The 17,044-nt window shown below is 37.6% G+C and overlaps 2 protein-coding genes across 2 annotated transcripts; one reads left to right on the forward strand and one right to left on the reverse strand.

Annotated features, from left to right (window-relative positions):
- Window positions 1-1,553: 1,553 nt before the first annotated feature.
- Window positions 1,554-13,262, reverse strand: LOC106085056 (transmembrane protein 87A). The gene is made up of 10 exons (XM_013249086.2): window positions 12,962-13,262; window positions 12,829-12,889; window positions 12,663-12,745; window positions 12,336-12,590; window positions 9,534-9,698; window positions 9,183-9,466; window positions 8,906-9,124; window positions 8,710-8,830; window positions 6,218-6,371; window positions 1,554-2,856 (listed from the first exon to the last, which is right to left on the reverse strand). The coding sequence occupies exons 1-10, from the start codon at window positions 13,073-13,075 to the stop codon at window positions 2,636-2,638; spliced, it is 1,677 nt and encodes a 558-aa protein (XP_013104540.2). The 5' UTR covers window positions 13,076-13,262; the 3' UTR covers window positions 1,554-2,635.
- A 1,272-nt stretch (window positions 13,263-14,534) lies between these two features.
- On the forward strand, window positions 14,535-16,963 carry LOC106085053 (large ribosomal subunit protein mL48). Its single transcript, XM_013249078.2, has 4 exons — window positions 14,535-14,643; window positions 14,716-14,829; window positions 14,884-15,017; window positions 16,582-16,963. The coding sequence occupies exons 1-4, from the start codon at window positions 14,632-14,634 to the stop codon at window positions 16,871-16,873; spliced, it is 552 nt and encodes a 183-aa protein (XP_013104532.2). The 5' UTR covers window positions 14,535-14,631; the 3' UTR covers window positions 16,874-16,963.
- Window positions 16,964-17,044: the final 81 nt, after the last annotated feature.

Raw genomic sequence — 17,044 nt, forward strand, 5'->3', positions numbered from 1 at the left:
CCAATGAGAAAGCTCCCTTAACCTTACGGCAGTGGTCACTTCAATTTGGGTAGCCACAATGTCCAGAGGCATAAGATGTAGCATTAAATTCAGTACATTAGATGGTGTCGTCCGCAGAGCGGCTGTGATGCACAAACAAGCCATCCCTTGGATCCGGTTAAGTATTGAGCAGTAGGTGGATTGTTGAAGCGCCATCCACCAGACCACAACACCATATAGCATAATAGGTTTTACAACTGCAGTATATACCCAATGCATGACACGCAACTTTTGCCAATGGCTCTCTTGCTGGTATATAGGGCAAAATTTGCCTTTTTGCCCTATCCAAAATGTTGGATTTTAAGTTCAATTTCCTGTCCAGCAAAACACCCAGGTATTTTGCGCTTTCTGTTAATGGAACATTCGAGAAAAACAGCGAGAATATACAATATACCCAACTAGGTCGTGAAGGGCTGTTTCGGTGTATTTGAATGTACTATATGCATGCTGCTGCCGCGACAGGCGATCTCCAGGGACGTTTGCCCAAAGATATGTTTCTATCAACCTCTCAAGAGTCTTCAGCATAAAGGATGACAGACTAATAGGACGAAAATCTTTCGCCTTCGTGTGGTAGGGTTTTCCTGCTTTCGGAATGAAAATAACCTTTGTGTCCCTCCATCCCACAGGTACATATATATATAACATTCTGATACGAGCAGAGTATATCTCCCCAAGCCAGGGAACTATCAGACACAACTTGTAATTCAACCGGTGACATTGGGTTGCCCAAAAAGTAATTGCGGATTTTTTAAAAGACAGTAAATGCATTTTTGATAAAACTTAGAATGAACTTTAATCAAATATACTTTTTTACACTTTTTTTCTAAAGCAAGCTAAAAGTAACAGCTGATAACTGACAGAAGAAAGAATGCAATTACAGAGTCACAAGCTGTGAAAGAATTTGTCAACGCCGACTATGTGAAAAATCCGCAATTACTTTTTGGGCAACCCAATACATCATCAGGACTTGGCGAGTTAAAGGAGTCAAAACTTCTAATCGCCCAAAGGATTTTCGGCTCAGGCACAATTTGGGCACGACGAATGCATATCAGTGACAACCTCTTCTGGCGCCACGTTGTCCGTTGGAGAATTTCCCGGGAAATGTGTATCAACGAGTAGTTCTAGTGTTTCCTTACTAGACATTGTCGATACAGTCTCTGACTTCTGGATATACCCTACCGTAATAGGTCTCGAGGATAGAATCTTCCTTAGCCTAAAGGCCTCAGATGTACCCCCACGGAGCTGTAGAATTCTATCCAGTCTCATAACGAGACAAGTGGCATATTTGTGTGGCATGTGGTATGAAAAACAATTAGGGATTTTGTAAGTAGCACAGAATTCCTGCCGATTACTGGCTTAGGTGTATGTCCATAGTAGCATGGGCAAGGGCTGACGCCTCAGTGTTGTACACTGCTACAACAACGACTTAACCTTTTTAAGAAGAACAACAAATTATTTGGTTTATATAAAATTATATTTATTTTCATTTTTATATAAAATAAAAATAATTTTAAACATCGCATTTCTCTTCTTTTTATTGGATACTATTACAACTTCTACTATAAATATTTGTAATTTTTTCCTTTTTTAATGGAAACTATGTAAGACCAATCAAGGAGCAGGAGGAATTAAAACGAGAGCAAACAAAGTCTCAGCTTTGATTACGTTTTTACACACCTAAGAGATATTTGAAATATTTATTAAACTTATGACAATTTTTGTTTTCACTTCTTTCTTCAATAAATATTTACAAAGCATATACTAATAGAATGAATTACTTTGATTAATACGAAAGCGTAATAATTATATCTACATATACATTAAACCTAAGAATATTTGTTTGATATTGTGGTGTATGTTACTAGAAAAAGAGCAAGAAGAGTGAGTGAGGAAATCGGGAGGAGGAGGTGGACTAAAGGATAAGCATATAAAAAATCTTTAAAGTCTAACGATACATAAAATAGGTTTTACAATATTTTACATATTCAGTGTTTTCTTGGTTGGTTCTCTCTCATCCCAAAATATTGGATTTTTTCGTTTTCTGATTTTTCATGTCTTTCGGTTTTTGTGTTTCGTCTGCTTGCTAATAGGAACAGTTAAGAAAAACGAAGCAAAATTATGTGGGCATGAGTTGCTTAAGCGATTCATTATTTCATTGAAAGAGTGCATTGTTTGAGTGTTAGAGTTAAGTATTTCGATTGACCAGCAATTTATGTTGAAATTTAAAACTAATTGTGTTGGCAAAATTTGGAAACAAAAAAAAAATATAATGAAAATGTAATTATGTTAGATGTGTGATACTGACAACAATACTTGGCCTGAAAAAAGTTAGCCATTCTGTTGGTACAACATGATGATAAGCACAGTACAGTACTTGTTTGTTACTTCCGACATATATGTATTACACATTTTTGTTTCATTCAAACAATAAAAAAAAAAATACATAGCAGTGCAATACAACTAAAAAAATTGCTATAGTAGCAAAAACAGTCATAATTATTCTCTGTAACAAAAATAAATAAGGTGCTTTTTATTGTGTATTCATAACTTATAGTATGTATCTCTGTCACTGTACGAGTCAGCTTCTCTTGCCCGTTTATTGCATTTTCGAGACTTCAAATTTCGTATTGATGATTTCTTCGTCGGAATCCAGAGCAGGCAGCGTCACATCGGCCATAGATTCGGGTATATTCTCTTCCACCCAACGAAGATCGTCTTCTTCATTGGTTGTCGTTTTGGAAGGTGGAGTTTTTGCCCCATTACTGTTGGTTCCTCGCATCTTAACGCCATATACATCGGCGACGAACTGATCTTCTTCTATAAAAGTTCAAAAGCAAGCATTTATATAAATTATTAAGTATGAGAAAATTCAATGGTGACAAAGCAATTTTTATTACAGAAGTCAGATTAAAAAACTGTATGTAGGTTGCCCAAAAAGTAATTGCGGATTTTTCATATAGTCGTTGACAAATTTTTTCACAGCTTATGACTCTGTAATTGCATTCTTTCTTCTGTCAGTTATCAGCTGTTACTTTTAGCTTACTTTAGAAAAAAAGTGTAAAAAAGTATATTTGATTAAAGTTCATTCTAAGTTTTATCAAAAATGCATTTACTTTCTTTTAAAAAATCCGCAATTACTTTTTGGGCAACTCAATAGATCGATAGAGCAAAAAACAACCTTAGTTGACGACGACTGGCCACAAACTGAACTTTAAGATTCAGACTCAGGAAACCATTATAAGGCTGTTACCATATTCGTTTCTAACAGGTGAAAATACGTGTTTTTCGTGGTTACTTTCTTGAAACACTACAAAAATCTCAATGATAACATAATACTTTTTGAAAAATGTTTCATGGGTAATGAGGGAATGTCCTACTAAATGAAAACAGCAAGTTTTTTTGCTTCAAAATCTTTTATCTAAAAAAAGTAATGAAAAAATTTCGCCAAAAGCGAATATAATACCACTCTAAAGACGAAGATTCACTCTTTAGATGTTGCATATCATTGACATTCCTCCTGACCAGAGAACAAATTACAAAAGAGACGACGAAAATTGCGCCGATTTATTTCATTTCGTGCAATGCGAAGCCATCAGGCCTATAAACAGTTACACAATACCTAAGAAGTACATTTCTAACATAAATTAAAACAAGTAAAAAGGCCGGGCCGAACTTAACTACAACAACAACAACAACAACAACAACAACAACAACAGTCAGATCTTTACCATATTTGGGTCGGATAGCGGCCCACTACTTACTGTTTCAAATTTCAGCGAAATCGGTTAAAAATAAAGCTTTTATGGGATTTAGACCCTTTATCTGGAGATCGGTATATATGGCAGCTATACCTAAATATAGTCCGATTTGATCCATATTTACGTCAGATATCAGGAGGCTTAAGATAACCCTCTGTTTCAAATTTCAGTGAAATCGGGTAATAAATAAAGCTTCAGACCCTTTATTGGCAGATCGGTCTATATGACAGCTATATCAAAATATAGTCCGTTCTGAACCATATTTTGGTCCAATGTTTGGTGGCCTAAAGCTACTCATTGCTTCAAATTTCAGCGACATTAAAAAATAAAGCTTTTATGGGCTTTAGACCCTTTATCTGGAAATCGGTCTATATGGCAGCTATACCTATATATAGTCCGATTTGATCCATACTTAGGTCAGGTATAATGAAGGCTTCAGATAACCCTCTGTTTAAAATTTCAGCAAAATCGGGTCATAAATAAAGCTTTTATAGGCTTCAGACCCTTTATCGGCAGATCGGTATATATGGCAGCTATATATAAATATAGCATGAAAAATAAAGCATTTATGGGCATTAGACCCTTTATCGGAAAATCGGTCTACATAGCAGCTATATCCAAATATGGTCCGATTTGGCCCGTTCAAGAACTTAACCTAACAGTGCCAAATTTCAGCTCAATATCTTAATTTTTGAAGGCTGTAGAGCGATTACAAAAGACGGACGGAGAGACGGATAGACGGACAGACACACGGACATTGTTAAATCGTCTTAGAATTTTACGACGATACGAAATATGTATACTTTGTAGGGTCGGAAATTGATAATTGGATGTGTTGCAAACGGAATGACTAAATGAATATACCCCCTATCCTAAGGTGGTGGGTATAAAAAAACAATTAAAAAGGCATTAAGTTTGGCCGGGCAGAACTTTGGAAACCAACCACCTTGGGTATATATGTAAACCCCCTTTTGTCGCAATCCCATGGCAGCCGGTTTTACGCACCGGATTGACCCGATGGAACCCTCATCGGCAAGGGATGCCGCCTCAGTGTACGTGCTCGACAGACTTCGGTTGGATTTAACTTTAACTTTTCTTTGAGAATCCTATATACCACAAGTTTATTTTTGCCGGGTTTTGTGAGGGAGCGTTTGGCGCATGCTTTGGTCTTGCCGGCCATTTTATATTGTCTGGAGGTGTACTCTAGTGCGTCCCAAGCGAGCTTGCATCGTGTTCGGGCCGCTCTTAATTATACGATTCGTTTTGTTTATGGTGTAGGTCGTTGGGTTCACATTGGGTTGTGATTTTTCGGCGTATGTTAACTATCGATTATTGTTGTTGCTTTTTAAGTTATTGAAATTTCGGTCTCCTGTTTTCTTGTTAGTGAGTTCAATTTTTAACACTCCACCAGAACAATCTTATGGCAGCCGGTTGTACGTACGGGATTGACCCGATGAAGTCCTTCATCAGCAAGGGCTGCCGCCTCAGTGTGCAACACACTGTTACTACAACAACAACAACTGAGTGCCTATGATGCTTGAGGACGACACCATCTGATGCACTGAATATAATGCTACACCTAATATCTCTGGGAATTGGGGTTAGACAAATTGTTGCGACCACTACTGTGGGGCTAAGGGAGCTTTATCTGTGTCCTTGATACAATTTCCGATATCTCTGTGGTGCCGAGCCACAGAGATATCCGAGGGAACTATAGAGCAGACGAGCTTGCGAAACTAAAAACTACCTTATACATTCTAGGGTAGTGTGGGTATGTCTCTAACGGCTGGTAGTGTGGGTATGTTTCTAACGGCCTTATTCACAAAACTTAATGAAGCCCTAAAATAGCTTTACAGTTCTAGGTTTGACAGTTCTATAAACAAAATCTGTTAAATAAACTTATTTCAAATAAGTGAATAAGTCCCGAATGGTCAAGAATGAAAGAAGGTCACAAAGTGGGGGTTATGAACACACCAAAATTATGTGGCTTAATCTGGACTTGATGATGTCTACCGCTTTGCTGTTGTTGTTGTAGCAGTGTGTTGTACACTGAGGCGGCAGCCCTTGCCGATGGATAACTCCATCGGGTCAATCCGGTACGTACAACCGGCTGCCATGGGATTGACCGCTTTGCTGTCGCTGGCTGCCACAGAAGTCTCAGTCATTGTGCCATGACAGTGGCCTGTCATGACGCTCTGATCGAAAAACATACTGACAGACTGAAGGTTGAAAAAGTAAGGACTTCTGCAGAAGCTGTGAGGATGTTCAGGAAGAAGAAATTAAAAAAATGCCGACATTTCTAAATTTTGATCGCAATGGATGTCTTCCCGCTTTACTGAAAAAAGGCACCTTTTGCTTTGTTGAAGTTACTTTATAAAAGATTTATTTGAAGTAGCACAAAATAGAAAACGTAAACTTACCTTCATCATCTTCATCCTCTGGATTATCGAGTAAGGGTGTAAATGCATAACGCTGGTTATTATTTGTGGGACGCCATAAAACCATTATGACTAACAATAAAACTGAGAACAAAATATGCCAAAATGCCGTATCGATCCATATATTACGCCAACCCTATAAGAAAAATAAAAAAAAAATTGCATTATTTTTCGATTTAGATAAATTTTGATTAGGTTAGGTTGAGTTGAAAAGAGGGTGCAGATATTAATCTGTCCCATGCCACTATAGACATACACCTAGGCCAGTAATCGGCTTGTTGTGCGCTCTAAATACTAAACAGTAACCTCGAAAAAGAAAATCTATGTTAGGAATTCCGTGCTAGTTACAAAGTCCCTAATTGTTTTCCATGCCATGACTCTAAGTTGGGTCATGTCTCGAATTGGGTCCCCACCTAAGTACCGGTAGCTATAAGAAGCGAAAGCCGGACAATGACAAGGGAAATGCTCCAACGTCTCATCATCTTCCCCGCATACCCTACACATGCTATCACTTGCCGCACCGATTTTACATAAGTGAGCTCGTAGTCCTGTGTGTCCCGTTATGATTGCAATAGCCATACTGACCGACTTTTTACTTCCTTTCAGTAAAAGCCTCATCTTCTCACGATCAAAATCCCTCCATAAGATTTTTGCCGTCCTACCGACCGTTTCGCTGTTCCACAGAGTTGCAGGCGCCTTCATCGCCCACGCTCTTATCTTTTATCTGCGTCGATCCGAAATGCTTCGGGTTAACCAAGTTTATTGACGGTTCTCTGGCCTTCACCAAAGATTTTCGATTAAAAAATCAATACCATGTCAGGAACATACGATTTGCAACACTACGCGATACTGCTTGAAACTACAGGAACGGCCCAGTTAAGAAGTGTAGCAGACACGGCAGACTACTTACCTGGAAGGGAGTTTTTTTGGCCTGTAAGCGTCACTTTAATAGATGACACTATACTCCATTATTGTTTTTTTTTTTTTTGTGGAAATTTCAGCCTTCCTACAAGCACTAAGACGAATCAGCGTCACGGACAGTTGGCCTATACGACAGTTCCGATCTATTATGACAGTCGTTGTAAGCAATCCTTACCCCGATCTAACAAAACCCAAGTCATGTGAAATGGAAACTTGTTAGGTAGTAAAAGAAATACCCCCAGAAATACTAACCAGAAACGAATAACTGATACAGAAAACGGTTTGAATGCCATTTTCATTGCCTATTAGCAAAAAAATTACATATTGTCGTCAGCACACCAGAGATCGATTTGAATGCAATTTTGATTGCCTATAAATCCATTTGCAAAAAAACCATATTATCGTCACCACCCATCATTTTAAAACAACAACATTTAACACAACTCATAGAAAGAAAAAGTGGCAAAAGCAGAGCATTGCATTGCTTATCCTTTGTTTATCTCAGCTAAGACTCTCAAAGGCAACAAATCTGGTGAATTTTTTTACTGTCGATCGAATAAAATCTTTATATTTAAAAATGAATTTGTTTGTTTTTTCCGTTTTCCGGTTCGAAAATGGGTGAGCCCATTTTCTAGAAATTTTCAGAGATTGTAGAAGGAGCAATAGGTTATACAAATTTCTCTCCTCCTTACCACAAAAGCACCACCCAAAATCAAGAGTAGACCGATCGGGACATTATGGGACTCAAATGAAAGGTATTTGGGAGAAGAGTACCAATGATACGAAAAATTGGATGGATTGAAGTACCTAGGTGGCCGAACGCCAATTTTCTATGTCCATGTTTCGCATCACACCAAAATGTTAACGAATGCTATGGATGCGGATTATCTCTTATTTTTAGTGTGTCAGCTTTCATTTCATTACTTGAGGTATATTGGCATTATAAAAAAAAGAACATCATCAAAAACAATGAATGCATTGAAGGCAACAACATTACTTACTGCTGCTGAATGAAAGCAAGTCAAAGGCAATGAAAATATGAATGCGTTATGAAAGCGAATGGTATCAAACTGATTTTGGTTTCTGAACTGATAGTCCCAGACTATACCAGGGTGTCACAGAATGTTTTTCCGTCAACATTTGTTTCAGTTCTGGACTATTGTAAGGGCCAGAAATTTCTGGCTCGGGAATATCCTATTGAATGTCAGAGTACGTATCCACCGAAGCCATATTGATATCGTATTAGGAGAAATTTTTCACAGCTTGTGACTCTGTAATTGCATTCTTTCTTCTGTCAGTTACCAGCTGTTACTTTTAGCTTGCTTTAGAAAAAAAGTGTAAAAAAAGTATATTTGATTAAAGTTCATTCTAAGTTTGTCATTGTTTATGTCGTAGCAACCTTAAGGTTGGTATGTCTGCCCATAATGCTGAAAGACTAAGTTTGCATCCAGGCGAGTATATCAAAAATCACTTTCAACAGTTATTCCCTCTCGAAAAATTATTAAAACAACACAGATTGCATTTTTGATTCTATTAAAAGATGTTATACTTACTGGAGTGCAGTTTTCCGCCTTACGTAGACGAAGGGCATATAGCATAAATATGACGGATGCAATAACGGAGAATATCAGAGTATTGGTAAAATGTCTATACAAAGAGAGTTTAACCATATTTCTACAAAAAAAAAAAAATATAAAAGAAAAAGATGATGTTAAAATAATTTCATGTTGCTGTTTATATCCAACAAACCTTCGCAAACGAAGTGTACGTGTGGTTTGTACCAAAGAGGTAAATATCCACCAACAGATGCCAGTATCTAAAACTGCTAGTGGGATACTGGCCACCAGAAGTTCATTTTGTATATCCGGTTTATTGCGCATAACACGTAAATAACTTTCCACACAAGCCAATAGGAAGTACAACAGACCCACTCCAACAACGCGATGCAGCAATGGGCCCAAACGAGGTCTATAAAAAATGCAAAAAAAAAAACATTATTTTTCCCATGTAACGCTGAAATACTCACTTTACAATTCCAAATCCTAAGCTCATAATTATCACTAGCATACGGGCCAAAGTCCTTTTAGCACAAGACACAAACTCAGCTGTTAATTCAGCTCCGGGAACGGAAACTCCGCTGGTATTTACAGAATGATATTCGGCATAGAAAAATGCTTTCTCCAGCATGCCCAGAAATATAACACCGCCTATCCAAAATTGTATACGCAATAAATCACGCCATTGTGTAAAGGAAACTGCTAACCAAATAATGCCAAATATTACATAAACTATACACATGATGCCATAGAACTGAAAAAAGAGAAAAAATCGGCGTTTTATAAATTACATGCGACATTGGGTTTAGATTTTGACTTACCGGAAGAAAAGGAAAATCTGTGGCTGAAATATAACCATACGGTCCCAGCATTTCAATAGTAACAGGAGCAGTAAATTCCACGCTTTCCGATGACTTTGCCTCAAGAGTAATTGTTAACTCATAGATACCATCATGAGATACAGTGTATAATGGTTTATTTGTTGGCTAGAATTAGAAATTGGAATGGAACGAAATAGTGATTATAAAATAAATATTCATGTAAATTCAAAGTGAGATTTGCCAAGCGAAGGACTTTCTTTGCTTCATATTCTAAAAAAATTGCTATATACATAGTTGCTTGAATATATCGGCCAAATACGTCAGCAATCTGGAGAATTTTGCATGAATTGGTTTTCACATTTCCTAGAGTATCGTCTAAAAAATTTGAAACTCTTGTGAATACTCGCCCAATACTGCTAAGAAATACCCACATACATGCAAATGCCAATGTGCCCATGAACATTCCACTAAGGAACTGGGGAAAACTTCTCCCATATTACTGAGTGCTGGCCGATTCAAATAGCCGACTCCAAGCGGCGTGACGCAGTGCTACACATCTTTGGAAAAAGTTTTAACACGGCATAGTACCTCACAAATGTCGTCAGCATTAGGAGGGGTATAACCACCGATGAAATTTTTTTCTGATGTTCTCGCCAGGATTCGAACTCAGGCGTTCGGCGCCTGGGCAGCTATGTACATAGTTGCTTGTATATTGACCAAATATGTCCACAATCTGGAGAATTGTGCGTGAATTGGTTTTCACATTTCCTAGAGTACTGTCTAAACAATTTGAAAACTCCTAGTTCTGCAAAGTAATTGCAGATATGGAAATGTTCGATATGTGGTTTCAATGGAAAAGTTTACCCAATTGCTTTATCCAAAATTCGCCTGTTAGATGTAGCCATATTCTACCATAAAATTATCACCCTAATGTCAAGGTATGAACTCTGGAAATTCCGAATATATTCAAGCGAAGCCGCCGCCTTTATTAGCCCCCCAAATCTCTCCAAATCCGACATATTTACCGACCATGGCAATATGGGACTCAAATGAGAGGTATGTGCGAGTAATATCCAAAGTTGGGACAAAGTTACTGGGGGTCCACCCCTTCCCCAAAAACCCCCCAAACAGGACTTATTTACTGACCATGGCAATATAGGGCTTAAATAAAAGGTATTTGAGTGTAGACCACGTGTTTGGGGACCGCCCATCCCTAAGAACATCCCCCAGGCCAATGCCAATATGGGGTTCAAATAAATGATATATAGATATATATGAGAATAGAACAGGTTGCTGATATATTTGCAGGTCTTAGTGTTTGGGGGACCACCCCACTCCCCAAAACCCCCCTAAATCAGGCATATTTAGCGACCATGTCAATGTGGGGCTTAAATGAAAGGTATTGGGGGGCAGAGCAAGAATTGATACCCACTTTCGGGACCAATTTTATGAAGGTCTACCCCTTTCCCAAAACACCCACAAACAGCAATTTTTTACAGACCATCGCAAAATGGGCCTCAAATAACGGTATTTGGGACTAGAATACGAATTTGATATCCAAATGTATGACCATGTATTTAGGGCATCACCCCTTCCCCAAACTGTACAAATTTCTTAACCATGCCAATATGTGGCTCAAATGAAAGGTATTCGAGATTAGAAAACGAATTTGATAACCAATTTTGGGGCCATGTGTTTGGGGAACGTCTCATCCTGTAAACTTCCCTTAACCAATGGCAATATGGGGTTTAAATAAATACTATTTGAGAGTAGAGCAGGATGCTGATATTTTTTTCAGGGCTAAGTGCCTGGGGGACCTCCTCACCCCAGAGAGGAGGAGAAAAATTTCCAACTATGGCAATATGGGGCTCAAATGAAAGGTATTTGGGAGTAGAGCACGAAATTCGTTCCCACTTTCGGGACCATGTTTCTGGGGGTCCACATCACCACCATCACAACCCACCAACCACCACCCTGGGGTCCTTCCCAGTATCCATATAGAATCTTTTAAGAATGGGCCACATCTAACAACTATGAGCGAATTCAGATCTGAAATTCAGATAAGGCAAATATATTGTAATACTGTTGCTCGAGCGATATACACATACTATTTTCGTAGCATGGTATTTCATTAAAAGCTCTTTTTTGTCAAAAATAAATATTCAAAGGATAATTTTGTTCCATATAAAGTAAAAGAAGGCGCAGCGGAGCGGGCCTGGTTCAGCTAGTGATATATAATTGAAATATTTAAACATCCAATAATAACATATGAGTAAGAAAAGCTAATAAATTGTCTCTTATTGGTAATTGTAATGGGAAAACTATTAAAAATATAATGCAAATTATTAATTTTTAACTTTTTTCTGAATTATTTTATTAAATAAGATTGATTTCATTGATATTGGTCCCAATTTTTTTTACATTAGGTGATATCCCTCTCAGAAACCTCAACACACATCACAAAATAAGTAGCGTATCATTTTCTTTAATAGAAAATCTCTTAATACTAAAAAAGAAAATGTAGAGATGCTATCAAATGTTCTTTTTTCCCAAACAACTATTTGTTGTTCAAAATTGTATTATGTTTTTCGTTTACAAAATTTTATCAAAACAATGCGATAAGAGTTTTACTCAAGATAAGGTGCCCCACATAGCAAGAAAAAAGAGGGTGCAAATACATGACTGGAGAGCAAGAAAATTAATTAATGATTCATTGCTTTGCAGTATGATCATTGAAATGAACCGAACACATTTGGCATAGGTATTTACCTTTAAAAAGCAGCAGTTTTTGGATACACTTACCGACAATGGGTGTTTGGCATTTTTCATTGTGTCTGCTGGAGATTTTGCAATTAACTTTGGGGAATCTACCGATTTTGTTGTTACCGCTGAATCTGCAATTAATGCATTGGCCACGGCACTCTCCGTCTCATTAGGTATTTCCAATATAATCAAATGGTGAGGACATGTTCCTTCTATATGATGTTTACGAGCCACTAGGTTACTTTGATTTTGATTCCTTTGCTGATTTTCCATAGCATCAAATGCTTTTTGAATCTATTAACCAAGATGGGGAAAACATGATAACATATGAACCTGTACTCAAATGTGAAATGAAGCCAAACATACGTTAGGGGCATCGAACCAGCACTGGCGTTCCATCAGGGAAACCGTTATTGTTATATCAAACTGAGAGAGACTTATACATTCCACTAGAATGAATGAAGAAATATTTCCATGCATTATATGTTCAATCGATACATAACTATTAAGCATAGTATGTCTTAGAACTTACTTTTGGCATATATTTTAGTGTCGGCTAACAAAGGCCTCATTTCCCTCTCTGGTGGAGTATTCTATAGAAATACAAAAGCAGAAAGATAAATTGATTAAATTTGCAATTAAAATCTCAATTTCATTTATCCTACAGGCTCTAAGGTGAATTTAGTGATTCCTGGATCTGAGACACACAACACACTCCCCCATATTTCCAACAACGCCACGCAATATAAAATATGTTTTATTTGCTTTGCTATCAACATTGTCGTTGATTTCAATATACCGGCCGCTATCAACCAATTACACGTCTCAATTACAATAGGATTACAAAGTATTTACTAATTTCGGCTTAGTAATTCATGGGTCTATGATGATCTTTTATCGGAAAACCTATTTTCGCACGTACATATTATTTTTTTACTTTTGTTCTTTAGAAGTGTTCTATTGTCAGATGTCAAATTTCATTAGTGATGATTAAACGAAATAGTGACTAAAATGTACAAAAAAAGGTACAAAGTGCTGTTAATAAAGCTACTTATAGGGTTGGTTGACACCAGAAGATTAATTGCACAACGCTGGATACATTCATAGTTGTAATGCCATGTCTACACTGATTCGTCTTGCTCTATTCGGCTTTTTGCATGAACAACGACCGGGTTTAACGGTATTAAGATGTCAGATTTTTGTTAGCATTCTCTATGTTGTTATCTTCTTTCTCGCATATTCTCCGCTGATGCACACACACGCATACAAATTTGTTTGCGTGTGTTGGCAAAACGACGATCAGCTTGATGGCGGATTGCACCATATGATTTGTGGTTGTTATGCAAATGAGACCACCTTAAATTCTTTCGCCATGCTACTGTCTGAGCATCTGCCGCTTAAGGTTTATCCATGGCGAAACAATCAAAGGTGATCTCATTTGTACAACAACCACAAATCATATGGTGCAATCCGCCATCAAGCTGATCATCGTTTTGCTAGCACACGCAAACAAATTTAAATGCGTGTGTGTTCATGAGCGGAGAATACGCGAGAAAGAAGATAACAACAAAGAGAATGCTAACAAAAATCTGACATCTTAATACCGTTAAACCTGGCCTGCTCTTAAAAGCTGTTCGCGTGAGACCACTTTTTTAAATCCGCCTTGGAGACCACCTTGGTTTTGACCCATGGCGAAACAATTAAAGGTGGTCTCATTTGTACAACAACTACAAATCATATGGTATAATCCTCCACCATGTCATCAAGATGTCTCAAACTAGCATTGTTCCCAACACAACCAAAGAAACGTGCAAGAAAAATGAGAGAAAAAGAAACTAAAACAAAGAGAATGTGCAAAAAATGGAGTAGTTTGCCGTAAATGTAAACACATCTTAGTACCATCAAATTAGCCGGCAGTTTCCAGCTGTTCGCGCGAGACCACCTTCATTAATCCACCTTGGTTTTTACCAAGATATTTATTTCAGGTAGTGGCAGTTGCCAACAACAAAATATTGAGTGCACTATCTGTCAAAATCAGTGATGAGTGTAGCACTGATTTTGTGTATGTTACTATTTTTCGCCTTTTTTATCGTCTGTGTGTGTTATGTTTCTTAACCATAATACCCACACGCAACCAAAATACGTTGGCTGATAGTGCACTCGCGAGAAAAATTTTACTCAGCTGTTTACGGTACCATACCTAGTAATTATGCCATGGTTTTGACCCTTTCTTCTAACATTACCTGATGTAGTACACCCTGGGAAAGCAACTAACATAAATTGGTGTAAACACCAACAGCTGTTTTATGATATAACCAACAAATAAATTGAAAAAATGTTGCGAAAGGTATTTATTTACTATAATTTATAATATTGCTGATATTTAACGTTGTTTCTTCTATTAAATTTTACGCTTTAGTTCAATCCACTTCTTGTGCGAGCTGTCAAACATGCAGATATACATTTTGTGAGAGGTGTTACAAAGTCTTCTTGCCTGCAAGCAAGCAACGTCTATGAGCCAGACTATTTGGATGTAAGTTTTTAATATTTCTCTTTATTTGTACAAATCTATTTGATTCAATTTTAGTCTTTAAAACCGAAATATCCCCAATATGAAAGTTTGAATGTTCAAATTAAGGGATACGATTATCCCGTTTTGGAAAGTTATCAGAGATATTTACACAGTATCGCCGAATATTTGGAAATCGAAGTGTCAGATTGGTAAGTTTTTATATAAAATGAAAAATAATCCATTAACATATTCATGCACATATTTATCATCGGCGGTTTTTAAATTTTTGTTACTCTTATGATCGTACTCCAGCAACAACTCTGATTTTATTCAATCCCTGTCTTTCGCAGACGATAATCGTTTTCAATGCTAAATCCTGTTAAGAACCTGTTCCTTGATCTTGCCGTTTCGTTGTTGTTGTAATAACCACATTTTTGATTGTGGAGGAAGGGTGAGCAAGCTCGTTCCGAACCATACGACCGATCACCCTGGGAACGTAATGGCCATTGGTTATTTCCACAAGCTGTGAACGCTCTCTACCGTGCTGAGCTTCTCATGATAACGATGAGCACCACATAGATCGGAGTTCAAAGCTCTAGCCTGTGTGGTGCTCATGTTGTTGTTGTTGTAGCCACATTTGCATGTGGAGGTGGCGATCCTCATTAAGCTCGTTCCGATATATTTGACCGACCGCCGCGGAAACATGATGGCCATTGATGGCGCCAATATCTCATTGTATTGAGCATCATAGTCACTCAGTATTTAGGCAAGCGCCGGTGCCACCCGACCTCTCACCGAGACTCTTCACTCGATACCGCTGATTGTCCGCGACTGCAGTTGCAGCTACATGGAGCATTCCACTATCCGCAAATGTGGACGCGTCTGGTAGCTCCCAGATAAGCTTATCGTGATAACGAAGAACACCACACAGATTGGACCCTAAAGTTTCAGCCTGTGTGGTGCTCATAGTCATCCCGTGCCGGTACACTACAATCTATTATCACTATTATATAATCCCATGGCAGCCGGTTGTACGTACCGGATTGAGCCGATGAAGTCCTTTATCGGCAAGGGCTGCCGCCTCAGTATACAACATACTGCTACAACAACAACTATTATAAAAGTATGGAAGAAGTAGAAAGAATTTCTGCCCACAGACTAAAAAGATCAAATAAATCGTTGTGCAGGGGTGATACATTTTATACATAATTATTTGTACTTTAAAATACTGTATAATTTGAGACTTATCGAAAAAGATTGTTATTCGCTTCATTGAAAATTTTTTTTTCATCCATGGGTCGTGATCAATGCCATGAGGCGTGATTTTTCTCTTACCGTATTTACCCGGTTCTGCCGCCATAGCATTATATTTTACTTGATATACATGAGTTAAATGTCTGTAGGAATGTCTTAACCTGCCATTGTCACCTTAATAATACCAAAGTAGCAAAATTATGTTGGAAAATGTGCAGACAAAAAGAATCGGTCTGCAGGACTCTACTTTGTCTGCACATTTTCCAACATAATTTTGTTAATTTGGTATTATTTAGGTGACAATGGCAGGTTAAGACATTCCTACAGGCATTTAACTCAAGCATATAATGCTATGGCGGCAGCTTCTAATAGAACTGGGTAAATGCGGTAAATCACAGAGAGAATCATTGAGAGCGGTTGCAGATAATTCGTGGTGACGACCTGATGGAGCTTTTGTTGCTTTTGTTTGTTAGAACATTTTTTTAGAAATTTACTCTCATGTATTTTTTCCTTTTTCAGTTATGCCCTTCCTGCACAAGGTATGACGGTGCAACGATTGAAACCAAATTCTGCGGTGATCGATTCCGAATATCGTTTGAAAATCTATGAACGCAATTTACAACTGCAAGATGTGGATGTTCCTATCTATCCCATGTTTTTACGTATTGCTCAATCAGCTTTGCCAGAGGGAGTAGAATTGAGTGTACAAGAACACACCAGTGAATGCGAAGAAAGACGTTATGTTCCTGACAAAGATTTGCTTGAACTCAAAGCCGAATTGGAAAAAATGCAAAGTGGAAAGAAAAAATAATGCAAATAAATTCTTTTGTTTTTATTTTGCTGTAGAAAATTTCGTTTAAAACATAATACAATAAAAAATATACTATAAATATGCATATAATTTAAACATTTTAAGATAAAATAACTAAAATATAGCTAAGTGTCAAATAGGTATAACAAGGTTCTTAAATATAATTAATAG

Source organism: Stomoxys calcitrans, chromosome 3 (assembly GCF_963082655.1).
Source record: "Stomoxys calcitrans chromosome 3, idStoCalc2.1, whole genome shotgun sequence".
Lineage (NCBI taxonomy): Eukaryota > Metazoa > Arthropoda > Insecta > Diptera > Muscidae > Stomoxys > Stomoxys calcitrans.